At 36.5% G+C, this 15334-nt stretch overlaps 1 protein-coding gene across 1 annotated transcript in view; it reads left to right on the forward strand.

Moving 5' to 3' along the window:
* The window catches only part of ctnna2 (catenin (cadherin-associated protein), alpha 2), a 517324-nt gene that overhangs the window by 133915 nt on the left and 368075 nt on the right, over positions 1–15334 (forward strand). The window contains exon 7 of the mRNA XM_084103718.1: positions 1686–1889. Coding sequence (XP_083959844.1) covers positions 1686–1889 — 204 coding nt within the window. The remainder of the gene's footprint in view (positions 1–1685; positions 1890–15334) is intronic.

The raw sequence follows: 15334 nt of genomic DNA on the forward strand, positions 1-15334 counted from the left end.
TGCATGATTTCAATGTTTTAGTGTGAAAACCTAACTTTTTAATTTTTTATTTGGAGCCTAATGCGCAATTGCGCTGTGCTGTTGGTTGTGTTAGTTTTGAGCTTAGGATTTATTTATTTATTTTTCAGTTATGCACTTTATTTCGTTTCTGCTCTTGATCTGGTTTGTTTAATAAATATTCTTTTTTTTATTAAAGTGGACGTGCCTTTTGTGTTTATTAAGAGTAAAAGCTTTAAGTTAATAGTCTATTCGTGTCTCAGCTGCGAAGCTGAGCTCATGTTCAGCCTCGCTCGGTGCGAGGACATTCACGGTGAAATGATAGTGTCTGACAGTTATAACTTATTATTATAACATATGACAAAAATAATTGTCTAAATTATGTTGCATATTCCTCAACAGTTCTTGTGATGATAGTTGACAACATAGTACTATTTTAGGAAATCATAAGCTATGATATTGTGCAGGTGCACGTGATGCAGCGCTGTCAGAGCTGACAGACTCAAGTGTCAGACTCATTTCAGTGCAAAATAATTAGGTCAAAAACGATTTAATATACTGCAATTAGCCTACTAGTTGTTTATGTTTATTTATAATTCATTTAGGCGGACAACAAGGCTACCAAGTACTGCGCACAGTGCGCATCTAATTAATTTAACTTTTTTTTTTCTAACGTCATTTTTAGTCGATTTTAGTCGATTTTTAGTCGAAAATTTCAGGACTTCAGTCGACCAAGATTTTCTTTGGTTGAGTACAGCCCTACTTGTTATCCTTCTATCAGCTACACAAAACCTCTACCATCTGGGGGATGTATGTAGTACAGTACATCAATAGTTCATGACTGACTATAGGGTTTAAATATTTTATCCAGCATAGTATGATTTAGAAGTTTGTGTGTGAAACAGCCAGGTGTTACTATGTCACTTAAGATTATGGGCCAGATTTACTGTTTTACACAGACGCAGACAAATCATTTCCATAATGACCAATGCAATCTACCAAGAATAGCACAAATTAACGTAGGGTCGCAAACAAGCAATGCCGCTGTTAATCAGGTGCGGGTGATCTACTAACAAAACAGGCGCAAAATGGTTTAATACATGCTTTTTTGGGCGTTAAATAATGGCGCAAATACCAGTAAATTGACTAGTGCAAACCTTAGTAAATCACCTTGCGTGATTCAATAAATACTCTCCTCCCATACATTTTGCGTCTCAAAGGGAAACTCCTTCAAATGCATATGCAATAAGGTCAGCCGCAAAAAACTGTGCCCACAACTTTTCAGTGCTGTTTTATCACTGTGTGTCTTTAGTAAATCCTGATAGTATGTTAGTAAATCTGGCCTTATATCTCTAGTTCAGTCATGAAACTCTAGATGGCGCAGGCTGATATGTCCTTTACATGCAATCTGCAAACAATCCTATCATTACTAATTGGCACAATACTTGCGCTGAAAAACATGCATAGCAGATCTTGTCCGCCAAGACCAAATACATTAACAACAACAACAACAAAAAAAGATAAAACATATGCAATTGATGATATGACTCGCAATGCTCATACTAATAATTCTGGAAAACAACCTACTAGTTACTTATAGTTACTCTTAAAGGTGTTTATGGATTTTAATGTTTTCAACAGAAACTTTCATAACCTTGTGTCCCTGGCCATCTTTTGTTCTGTTTCAGAATAAGATCATTCTGGATCCGCTAACATTTAGTGAGGCTCGCTTCAGGCCGTCACTGGAGGAACGTCTGGAGAGCATCATTAGTGGCGCCGCCCTCATGGCCGACTCCTCCTGCACACGCGACGATCGCCGTGAACGCATCGTAGCCGAGTGCAACGCCGTGCGCCAAGCCCTGCAAGACCTGCTGAGCGAGTACATGAACAATGTAAGTCCTGAACATCCTTTTCCACTATGTAGGTAGCTTGATTATTAGTTTTTCAAGTTACGTTTTTCTGAGCACTTTGTTTGTTTTGCTTTAGGTGTTTTTTTTTTTCCTTAGGTTTAGTGACTCACAGTATCTTGATGTTTAAATACTTTTTGTGGCTAATTGACCCTTCGCTAAGCCACGCCCGAAAACCGGCACAGGCCAGTCGTGGCTTAGCAACCGTAACTAGGCGCGGGAGGTCTGGCAAGCTTTCGAGCGAGAGGGAAACATGCCATTGCCGAAGCGTTGTGCGTATGGATTGTGCAAATCTGATACCCGGTATCCTAAAAGTTTGGACGGGGTGGTGGATTTTGTTCCCTTCCCGAAACCTAAAACCCAAGGGGAGAAATGCCAGGTGTCATCTTCATTTATATAGCGCTTTTATCAATGTAGATTGTTCCAAAGCAGCTTTACATTGATAATAGGAAATGTTTTAGCTTTATAGCAGCTCTAGAATAAAGTTATTGTCCAGCTCGTGGATTAAGCAGTGTGATTAAAGACAAGACGGAGGCTCACTGACATAATTTAACGTTACTTAAAAATATATTTCAGCATTTTGTTAATCGACGGCCAAACTAGTAACGTTACCCCCAATCCGATCGCGACTCTCCCGGTGTTAGTTCTAGTAAAAGTAAAAGGTAACGTTAGTTAGTAAAAGCAGGGAACATCACGGGGCTTGCCGGAGATCTCCAAGGAAAAGGTTGGTATGCAAACTTAATCAGTTCATAACAGTAGTCACTTATATGACCCACGACGTGTGAGCAGTAACGTTAGCCTGGCGCGCTAAAATAAGCGGGAGAATGTTATCATTGCAAAGTGGTCAGGCTAATGTCTTGTGTTTATTCCACAATACTTATGGATAAGCTGTTTGATTTATAAATATTAGAATATTTTCACATTTCACTTACCCTGCTGTGCATGCACAGCTGTTCCTCAATTTGTGTATTTCCCATTTGAATGGTCAGCGTATGAGGCGGCTGCTGCTTGCGCTGAGACCTAACGTTATAGACTTTAGCTTCAATTTTGATGAAATAATTCTCTAATTGTTTGCATATTATGTCGTGGGTATAGCCCTCGAATGCATACAGTCTTGCTCTCTCATATTTTCACCTGTTCGCCAAAAATGACTAATTATCTCCTTGGGAATGTCTGAAACCAGTGCATACATACTGTAATAGACGTGCCAGGCACAAAAGCTTGACAGGCGTAGCAACAGTAACTAAGGAGGGCGGGGCTTAGCGAAGGGTCAATTGTGGCATGGTACTTTTCCTCAATTCACACACATCCTGCATTGATTGTGATTCATACTGTGATTGTGATTCAAGGCTGTATGGCTAGAAAACATTTTCCTCTAACAACCATGGTTATAGTAGTCATACCTTTCAGGGAATTGACACATATCATATATATACACACAATATGTCTTAGTGAGTATTTATGTAATTATTAGTGCTGACATGGAACATGAAGAGCTTTCTGCATAGACAGCCTCAGCGTCATGACATATGGTGCACTATCTTAAGCTGTTTGAGGCTATTTCAGGTTAAGTACATTTCTGAAGTTTTAAGTGGCTTTATTACATGGAAACTTCCAGAATGAAACTTCCAACATGTTCAATTTCATATGTCCTTGATAAATAAAATGATTAATTTCTTAAAATAATTATGCTGCTGGTACAGTGGTGTGTATATTCAAGCAATACTGTATTTTCCATTGGATAGAGACTGATTGTTCATCTTGGGAAAGTTCACCAGTTAAAAGGGTCTTAATATTCTTTGATAAATCAATACTCTGACCTTTAGTCTTTCACAATCCCTTCTTTTATGTGTCTCTCTGTGTTTGTTGTCCTTTGCTCAAATGAAAAACTTTAAGGCATATAATCCTATAGAATTATGATATCACGATGGTGTGTATGCATGTGCCAATGTGTCTTTCTTGTTGTGTGTATATGTCAATTACGTTGAAACAGGTGTCACAAAGCCATTGGCAAGGGTTCTGTAATATTGATCGCTATGGTATCAATGGGCCTGTCTGGCTCTGACGCTATGCAGTAATCAATGGCTCCTACCCAGCTATTATCTAATGCATGTTTCCTAGTGCTGGTATGCTTAAGCACCATACGGGAACATAGGGATATTAAATACAACCTCTCATTCGATTAGCGATGCCCCTTTAGTCAAAACACAACGCCAGTGGAGATGAATATCACATCAGCACTCAAATTACAAGCTCCTGCTCTGGGAGGAAATGTGTTTGTGTTGCTAGGACGCTTGTTTTATATGAGTTTTAGTTTCTCAACGGATTCATTTTGTTATGCTTTTTTGGTATGCTTGCATATGTATCTTTTTATGGGTTTGTTCATGTGAATATTTTCATTAGCACAAATATGTTTTCCTCGTGCACTTGTTATATATATATATAACGTATATTAATGTATTTTGCACCCGAATAATCTCTGGATATTCTTTAGCTGCGTTTACAGACTGATGCTGTTATGTAAAACATTTTTGTTTCAACAGACCAATGCCCTTACGAAAAAGAAGTATACTTCAGGCTCATTTTATGAAGTATACTTAAGTAATTTTCAAGTATATTTTTAAGTATACTTTATGTAGTAAGTATACTAATATCAATGTGTACTTGTAGTAAACTTGTAAGTGTACTATTTCAGGACTAAATTGGCCCACTTTTAGTATATAAAAGTATACATTTAAGTGTACTATAAGTGTAAGAGTAGTAAACTAAGTACACAACTAGGTTTCTCATTTGTAATGCATCTGTACTACAAGGGAACTTATAAGTATACTAGTAGTTTACTATTTTAATACAAGTAGTACATTTTTTAGTTCATGAAAGTACACTGAAGTGTACTCTCAGTAAACTACTAGTTTAGTAGTTTATACTGCAAGTATACTTGTAAGTTTTCTTTAAGTGAACATAACATTATACTTATAGTTTACTATTTATATATTATTTTTGCACTTTCAGTATACTACTATGTTCAAATGTAGATATTATTTTTATATTTTTATTATAACTGTACTTTAATTCTAAAAACATTTTATTAGATTCATGCATCCTTTTTTAATCAACACTTGAATGTCGGTAAGTTTCATAAAGAAAGGCAACATTTTAAACAAAAAAGTTGAGAAAATCACATTTTTGTCAAAGCCTTGATCAGATTCAGAACGATGATCAAAACACAGATGGAGTAGATCTAGTCCAATACCCCCAAAGCTTCACAGTCGTTTTCTCTTCATGGGTTACGCTTCATTTAATTTGGTAATATTAAGCAGTTTTCATTTACACGCTGTTTAATGTTTGATGATCACATTATTTTACATTTGAGTGAGCAATCTTCTATCACTTGTTTCAGCTTCTTCTTCTCCTTTGTTTTGATCCGGAGATTCTGTACTAGAAGATGTGTCATATAGCGCCCCCTACTGTATAACAGTGAAAACATCGACAGCTGGAAAATTCAGTCAATGATGGGGAAAAGTAGAATTAGAGTAAATTCCTATATACTACCAGTGGACTAGCCTACACAAAAATTCAGATACACAGAATTAGAAACATATCTGTTTTATACCAATATTCGAATCAATATTTTCAAACAATGTAATTTCGTAAGACTGTATATGAAAAACTATGTATATATATATATATATATATATATATATATATATATATATATACATATATATATACATATATATATATATATATATATATATATATATATATATATATATATATATATATATATATATACATATACATATATACATATATATATATTTAATAGGCTACTCAATCAAAACAGTTAACACAGCTACAAGCCAAGTATACTTTGAATACTTAATTATACTTTTAAGTATATCTTGATCAAAAGATTGAGTACAAGTACAGGCCAAATATACTTGGACTTTTCTCTCTGTATAAGTCAAGTACACTTAAGTGTAATTTTAAGTATATTTCTGAGAATTTGTATATTTCTGAGAAGTATGTAAAATGTAGACTGAAAATAAACTTTCTTATTTTTAGTTTAAAAGAAGTATAATAATAGAACACTTGAATAAACTTCTTTTTCGTAAGGGTGGTCTGTTTTATAGGTATTACAGGATACCACAAGTTTACAAGTCAGCATTGTTGACCTCTAGCTTCTGGGAATTAAGAGTACAGTAGGTATCTAGAAGTGGTGCCTGATTTCTGCATTGCTTCAGTTTCTCCTCTAACACCTCTTCAACTTCTGCCACCTTCTTTCCACCTTTTGCTCTAATCGTTCTTCAAGCTCAAGCCTGCACGACTTGTGGAACGGCATGAGCTTGATCAATGTGCTGGTTTGCAATAAATTAAGTTCAAGTGACAAGAGAATGTCCATACTTGTCCTGGCTGGTGGTGATCGTTGATTGGTGACACCCGCCCAGGCTCCCAAGACCACTGCTGAATCATCAGAATTGGCTGATTTAGTTACGGCAGCCTGGACAGGCCAATCTATCAATTGATCGGTTGGAGTAATGCATTGCTGACCTGGGTCAAGGGAGCTCGGTTTGTGGCTATAGGTTGAGAGGGTCCAGGGGTTTGTGGGTGTGGGTGTGGTGGTTCACCTCGCTAGCCTGGGCTGCAGTGCACTAAAGAGGATTTAGGGAGTTGGTTAGTAGAGCTTAATCTTACACTTAGCGGGACGTGGCACTCTGGCGGTCACACTGCGTTTAAAGAAGATGGATGCCTGTTCTTCGGGCCTCCAGGGGGCTACACAGAAAGGCTTGATCAAGAAGAAGGTTCTTCGAACACTCCATCAGCCTAACAGTGTTGTAACCAGCCGCACAAGCGCAGAGCCTGTGCGATCCAGAAGATTATTTTAGAAGAACAGCAGATCAACGAGTTATAGAGAAATAAATAGAAACAATGGGATGTATAGATTAGAAGCACATGAGATCTGGTTTTACCACATACTCTAGGGTAGGATTCGGTTTTGTGACTCAGTATTAAAAGTTGGGTCACCAGCACTTTATGTGCATCTAACACCCCAAATAGTTGTTCAGCTAGGACATTTTCATTTCTGAGTTGAAGCATTTCCAATTGAAATTTATTGTATTATTATTATGACCAATAGACTTTAGTGTTATATCAGCCATTAACCATAATTTGCTACTTACAAGTCAGTTGCATGTGGTGGAGGGCCATTCTAAATCTAGAGAGCATTTGATTGAACAAAAATGTGTTTTGTGGGATAAATAATCAATATTGTAACCCATAATCCTGGAATAAATTATTATATGCACACAGTAGTAGTTCAAATTCAGCCTGCTTTCAAATTCAGTCCAAGTGACTTGTTTCGTTCCTGAATGAATCAGCAGTTTTAAATGAATCACTCACTCAAAATAAAGATTCACTGGGAAATATCTAAGAGTAATGCACCTGTTGTATTGTATTATATTATATTATATTATATTATATTATATTATATTATATTATATTATATTATATTATATTATAATGTATTGCATTATTGGAACATTTAGTCGAGGAATAAGGAATACAAACACTGGATAACACTTCAAAATAGACTTTACTGGAGCCGCAGAAGTAGAACTGCACATTGCACGAAACAATAACTGACAAAAAAAATTACAGAACAGGGAGTTATATACATATAGTAAATGAGGGAACTAAACAGGAACAGCTGGACAAAGATGAACTAATCAGTAACCATAGAAACTAACGAGAACTCATACAGACATGACATGAACAAATAGAAAAGAACATACCGTATTGTTCCGAATATAAGACAATGTTTTTTTCTTGGAAATACATCTGAAAAAAATGGGGTTGTCTTACATTCAGGGTCTAAACTTTTACATGTCAATAATACACCCGCAACAATGGGGAGCGCCAAATATGTGTAAAATGTATGCATTTACCAGGACTGATAAACGCAGCAGAGTCATCAGACAACTCTCATTAAGCAGCCAAGAAATACAGTGTTTCAGAGTTTCAGATGGCGAGCCCAAAAAGAAGATGGCAAGCAGTCAAATAAAAGCTTACTGCTGTCCTAAAAGTGGCCGCTTCAAAGAAACTGACAGGCCAGTGTGTCAGTACATAGCCAAAAATAGAAATGAGGGGTTGCCCATAACCAGAGCCGTCATCCAGCTGAAGGTATTGGCAATCGCCAAAAAGATGAACTTACCCACCATTGAGGCCCATTTCTTATTTCGGCTATGTACTGACGCACTTGCCTGTCATTATCCTCGAAGCGGCCGCTTTGATGCGGCATAAGAATGATGCGTGTCGCTTGCCCTCTGACTTCAGGGAGAAACTGCTGTCTTTTCAGCGCTATGTGATCGGCCTAAGGAAAAAACATTCATATCCCCTGGATCAGATAGGTAAAGGTGAGAAATCAGTCATTGTGAAATCTACTAAATGAGAACTTCAGGTTATTTGTATGGTAGCAAAAATGTATTCATTTCTGAATGTTATTGTTGTTAGTACATTTAACCATTTTACCAGTAAAGTTAAAAAATAAAATAGGCAATATGAAAATTATTTTCAAATAAAATATTTTCTTTAAAAGACTAAATTTACATATACAAAAGTTACATCTTGAAAATATGATGTATGATGTAAATATGATTATATTATATTATTACATTACATTACATTACATCAATCTGATTTGTTTTTGGTGGGCTCTTAAAAATAGAAAGTTGATATTTTAGCTCATTTTAGGTCTATTGAATGCATAGTTCAGAATGTTCCAGAACTTGGAGTTTTTTTCTTTCTTTTTTTTTCTTTTAATAAAAGGTCTGAGTTCTAGAAAAAGTTACAGAATGTTGTGACTTTCTGCCCATCTCCCTAGGATAGCTAATAACAAGCTGTCGTGACATGACACAGTAATGTCATGTGACTGGTACCTCTGCACAGTGTCCTCCCAGCCGCACAAGTGCTTTGATGCCTCGATTTGGCAAGTGCTAGACACTGTCTCACTGGACAAGACCAGTCATTTCAGAGAAAATAACCCACAGCATGCACAAGAAAAGGGCCTTTCTTTCGCTCTCACCATCCATCTCACTCTGTCTGCATTGGTCCAAAACCTGCCCCCAAAGACACAAACAAAAATACACATGCATATCACACATTCCCTTCAAGCTTTTAAGCAAAGCCTCCTGCAAACATCTCCTGTGATTTGCTCTCTCTCTCTCTCTCTCTCCACTTTTATCTTTTGCTAGCACGAATTTCGCTATTCTATTAACCTGGCTACAAGAATGTTGAGTCATCTTAGTTCTCATGTAGCCTGGCTGAAGATTGAGGTCTCTTTTATAGCTGTTGGCTACAACTGGTATTTGTTGCATTTGTTGACGAGCGAGGCTTTATGTTTTCAAGACTTTAACTGCATCTCTACTTGATGGCTCATGCTGATTGTTTAACTTTGCCACCTCTATCTTTCCAACTTCATTAGATATCATATCCTCCTTTTCCTTCTCTTGGTTTCTCCTCACTGACAAAGACTTTCATTGCATCATGCATGAAATACTCCACATCACATGAATCGTTCTTACTTCACCCAAAAATTAACATGGTTTTTCCAATCCAATCTCACGGCAAATCACATGAATTTTACAAGGTGGCTGATTCGTACATATTCATATGACTTCACTTTGCTAAATCGTACATATTTTACGAGTTGCCCAATTCGTATGAATTTGTACAAATGACCTACCCCTGACCCCGCCCCTAAACCTACCCATCACGTGGGTTTAAACAAATCGTACGGTACGAATTTGTACGAATTAGCCACCTTTTACTCACTCCTATGAATTCGCATGAACTGGTCGTGAGATAGCGTTGGGTTTTTCCTGTATTTATATGGAATTTTGTATTTTCAGTATTAAGTAAATATGTTGTCAACAAAAGAAAAGCTTTAAGGTCTCCCAGGTCTGACTATTTATGGCTCTTCCTTTGAGTTAATTATGCTCTTGTGCTAGATGTCTTTATTGCTTAAAATAAACATCCTCAATGGACTTGACCTTTCTGATATCATCACAGTTAAAAGATGAGCATTCACAGCATTCCTCACCAACTTACTCATCAAGAGCCTCTCTCCAGCCAGATTCCACACTTGTGCCTTATTAAGTGGCCTGCATGGGGCGATCCATCAGCCTTTTCCCATAGTGACTTGTCCCTTCCATCTGTCAGGCCCTAATGTCTCTGGCTTGATTTGCTCTACCAATGAGAGATGCTTACTTCATGTACCAGCCCATTCCAGATACTCAAGAATTTACGAAGTGTGCTTCTGCATTGTTTCAGCAGACACTAATAGGGATGCCTGATATACAGAATCTCAAGAAGTCTCACCAAGGATTAATTTATTTAATCAAAAATACATTATAAACAGTAATATTGTTAAATATTATAATAATTTTTGGTTACACTTTATTTTGATAGTCCACTTTAGATATTCTACTATATACAGTATAAGTAACTTTGCAACTACATGTTAACTTACTCTCATTAGAGTAATGCAAGGTTAGGGTTAGGTGTTATACTGTAGGTTCGGGTAAGTAGAAAAAGTTGAGGGACCATCAAAATAAAGTGTTGGCAGATATTAAGCAGACTGTCTACTAATACTCTAATGACAATTAGTTGACATGTAGTTGTAAAGTTACTTAGAGTTAGTAGAATGTCTAAAGTGGATCATCAAAATAAAATGTTACCTAATTTTTGCAAAAGTATTAAAAAGTATTCAAACCCCTTAATTTGTTTCACATTTTGTTATGTTGCTGCCTTATGTTAAACAACTTTAAATTACTTTTTTTCACATCAATCTACACTCCATACACCATAATGATAAAGCAAAAAAAAAAAAAAAAAAAAAACACGGTTCTGTGACAACTTAGCAAATTTATTAAAAAGGAAATTCTGAATTGCAAATAAAAACATTTCCCAAATCCCAAAATTAATATCCACTTTTTTATTATGCACTTTATAATATTGTCATGCCTAAATTCACTTGTAGCGATTGATTTTTCATTTATTGATTTTTTTTTTATTTATTTATTTATTATACATATATTTAGTTTTTAGTGTGTGTGTGTATATATATATATATTAGCAAATATAGCAAATTAATGAAAATGTTGGGGAATTATAAACTCTACTTTGCTCCTACCTTGCCTGAATTAACTCACATAGTGTTGCAGAATTATGCCCTTTAAATATATATGGGGACGAATTTTGTTTTATAACCGGAAAACCTTTTTTTTTTTGGAGGGTGGGACAGGAGTCGCAGTGCAAGTCCAGATTAACACCAATAGAGCCAGAGCTTGGGGGGAGGGGATACCGTGAGGGAGACGAGAATGTAAAGGAAATGCTTCTCTTTGCGTTACCAGAGCAAGGCCAAGGGCCAGCAAGCAGGCAGGAGTCCTTGTAAAGGAAATTGGAAGATCAAAAGGTCCCTCCTTGAGAGTTTGCAACTATGTGTCCTCCTACTTTTTCTCATTACAGTTTCAGATGCCTTTGTGAAGGTGCAGAGGATCTACAAAAGTCAATACTTATTTGCAGCTGTATCATACAAATAAATAGTTAAAAAATCATACATTGTGATTTCTGGATTTTTTTTTTTTTAGATTATGTCTCTCACAGTGGACATGCACCTACGATGACAATTTCAGACCCCTCCATGATTTCCAAGTGGGAGAACTTGCAAAATAGCAGGGTGTTCAAATACTTATTTTCCTCACTGTATAATTAAATGATGATAAGCTATTGTTAACAGGCAGAAGTTTAATATCTGCACTTTCTTACTCAAAAGTGCTGTGACCGGGGACAAAAGGAACTTTTGACTTTTGTAGATCCTCTGCACCTTCACAAAGGCATCTGAAACTGTAATGAGAAAAAGTAGGAGGACACATAGTTGCAAACTCTCAAGGAGGGACCTTTTATCTTCCAATTTCCTTTACAAGGACTCCTGCCTGCTTGCTGGCCCTTGGCCTTGCTCTGGTAACGCAAAGAGAAGCATTTCCTTTACATTCTCGTCTCCCTCACGGTATCCCCTCCCCCCAAGCTCTGGCTCTATTGGTGTTAATCTGGACTTGCACTGCGACTCCTGTCCCACCCTCCAAAAAAAAAAAGGTTTTCCGGTTATAAAACAAAATTCGTCCCTATATATATTTAAAGGGCATAATTCTGCAACACTATGTGAGTTAATTCAGGCAAGGTAGGAGCAAAGTGGAGTTTATAATTCCCCAACATTTTCATTAATTTGCTCCTCATGTTTTCTGCCTGCAGTAATCGGGGAATGAAATAGGACTCAGAATGATGATAAATCACTCGGTCGCTGTGTTTTCTGCGGTGCTGCTTCATTACTGAACGCTGATGAGAGTGAAAGTAGTTTTTGCATTGCTTTGTGACTCAGGGAAGGGTGGAATGTGCGTGTGTGTGTGTGTGTGGTCGGGGGGTATGTGTCATTTTCTACCCTCTTACCAGCTGGCATTTTCTTTTCTTTTTTGTTTTTTTTGTTTGTTTTCTGTCTGTGTGTTTTGGTCAAATATGCACTAATGTCTACTTATCTTGTGAGTTTAACTCTCTATATGCATTGATTTTTTTATATTTTTTGTGTGTGTGTGTGTGTGTGTGGGTGAGTATGTGAAGGGCTTCTCATTCTGTCTCTTTTGCAGGATCTTTTTTTCTGTTATATTTGTTTGCTCCAGGCTAGTGAGCACCTCACTCATTTCATTTCGGGGGTCTGGTTTTGTGTCTGGTTGTAAATCAGTCTTGGGGTTAGCAGGGTTTAAAGGGCTGAATGTGATCCAAACAGGCCGAAATCAATCTTGCTGTGCTGATTTTCTTTGGCTCTTTTCTTCCTCTGAATGACATGCTGGTCATTCAGCTGTATTGTTGGTGCCAGTATCAATATGCTAAGAATGTGATGTCTGTATGCTTTGAATTCCTGCATGTCAAGACTGAAGATTCTAATTTCCTGTAAAACCATGTTGACAATATAGCTGTAGTATAAGAAACAGCTATTGAATCCCCTCAGAACTAAAAACACAGTCACTTTCTGAGTTTGTTTGAAGTTTGTTCCTGTGGTGTGGAAAGTTTATTTTGTGTGGTCAGTTTTGTTTTTAAAGGGACAGTTCACCCAAAATTTCATTAATTACTCACTTTCAAATAGTTCAAACCTGTATGTTGTGTTTTCTTGTCTCTATATAACACTAAAGTAGAACTTTTTATCAATATTGACTTTTTTCTATTTAAGTCAACTCAGAGTGACCAAGAAACCACAACAAAAGTCTAATAAAAGTTGTCCATATATCATACACTTTATTACAAGTATGAATGCGCTATTAAAATTGCGATAAGCTGATAATTATTTTCATTATTCTTGATAACCAAAGAATGTACAATTACTATTGTGCACCACCAACCGTACCTAATGTATATATGTGTGTGTATATATATATATATATATATATACATATATATATACATATATATATACATATATATATACATATATATATATACATATATATATATATATACACATATATATATATACATATATATATACATATATATATACATATATATATACATATATATATACATATATATATACATATATATATATACATACATACATACATACATATACATATATATATATATATATATATATATATATATATATATATATATATATATATATATATATATATATTAGTATTGTCATTAGTATTTTTGTTAACGCATTAAAAACATTTAATGCCATTAACGCAGCATCCGTTCTTTTCTTTGGCTTGCGTTACATTATAGGACCACGCTTGTATTCATGCAAATGCTTTTAAACCATTCAAGCGCAATAAGACACAAAAGAGAACGCAGTGCGCTATTGGCACACATCTATGAATCTCCTATGTGACACAAACACGACTCGTGAGCACAGAAAGCCGCTTCAGACAGTGCTTTAATGGACAAAAAGACAAAAAGTTATGAAAAAATGCCTGTTTTGTAGAGTATCCACGCAAGCACAGTTAAATTTGTTAAATTAAGTTGTAAATTAAAATAAAGAGTTGTGAGAAAATGTGTTAGATCCGCGTCATGTGCGACAGGTCTTAAAGTGACAGAAGCCTAATAAACCCTGTTATACTGGATTAAGGATAATCAAAGAACAAAAGAAAAGAGAAAATCACTCACTGCTCTTGACTGAATAATATTTGCAGCTTTGATTCGTCTATATTTAATTTATAATGTATGCTGTGAAGACTGTGAAGTGTTCCTTTATACAGTAGTCAACATTTGAAGTGGATCAAAAAAAGTTAAAGTTCATATATACTATAGTACTGTATATTGTGTTGTAGCCAAACATAATGTGGCAGACAGAATAGGGAATACGTTTTGAGAGCTGATGCAATGTTTCAGTAAGAAAAAAAGAAAAAGAAAAAAAAACCTTAATGCAATATTACAAAACTGTTATTTTAAGCAATTTGTATATTAATATGGTGAGTGATATATAAAGTCTAAATCCTTCAGAACTTTGACAAACTTTTTTTTTTTCTTATTTGATATATTTTTACTTTTCAGAATTTGACTGTTTGTCAGATCGGTCGATATGCCTCTGCCATTTTAACAGGTAGTTCCGCAGATGATGCATGACAGGCCAACGTGTCTGGTTCACTCTTAGTCATTCACATGTTGCTCTTCCAAATAATCACTTGGGTGAAAAACATCAGCCTCTCTAGAAAAGTCTCCGGGTCCATCCGGTGAATTAGCTTTCTGTTCTGGCTTGACGTCAACATTCCCTCTGCATCCTCATTGCATTCTTTCTTTAATAAAGTCAGGAAACTGCTGTCTGCCAACAGTCATGCTCGCTTTCAATTAAGGACGTTTCGGAGGCATCGTGCCGTGAATCAGAACACCCGCTGTGCAAGCGAGGCCCGAGACGCTGACGCCAATGCATGTGTTTGCGCGTTCGTGCCGCAAGGCCACGCCATTCTCCGCCGAGGTGATGCAGGCAACCGAGATTTAATTGTGTTTTTAGGCTATCTCATATTAAGGGGATGAGATGGAATTAACTAGAGACAAATTAATGTAATAAAATCTCTCAGAGCTACATGCCCACTTCTCCACTCCACCCTATCGAGTTTCAGCTTGACCACACCCCCTCCCCCCAACACTTGAGAGCGGCTAACGCGATTGACATTGATAGGTGGATGGAGCTGTGGAATCGAGTGTAATTGCGTTAATCGGGCAGACATGGATCTGAGGAGCAGGGCTCTAACTGTGTTAGCGTGCTACATATGTTAGCGTTATGAATGCAGGGGGTGAACTTGGTTGGGTGATGGAGCATGCAGTTCGTCCCGCGGCCCGAGCGGAAGGGGGCGGGTGGAGAAATGCATGCTGGG

The sequence above is a fragment of the Abramis brama genome (genome assembly GCF_963993115.1).
Source record: "Abramis brama genome assembly, chromosome: 2".
NCBI lineage: Eukaryota > Metazoa > Chordata > Actinopteri > Cypriniformes > Leuciscidae > Abramis > Abramis brama.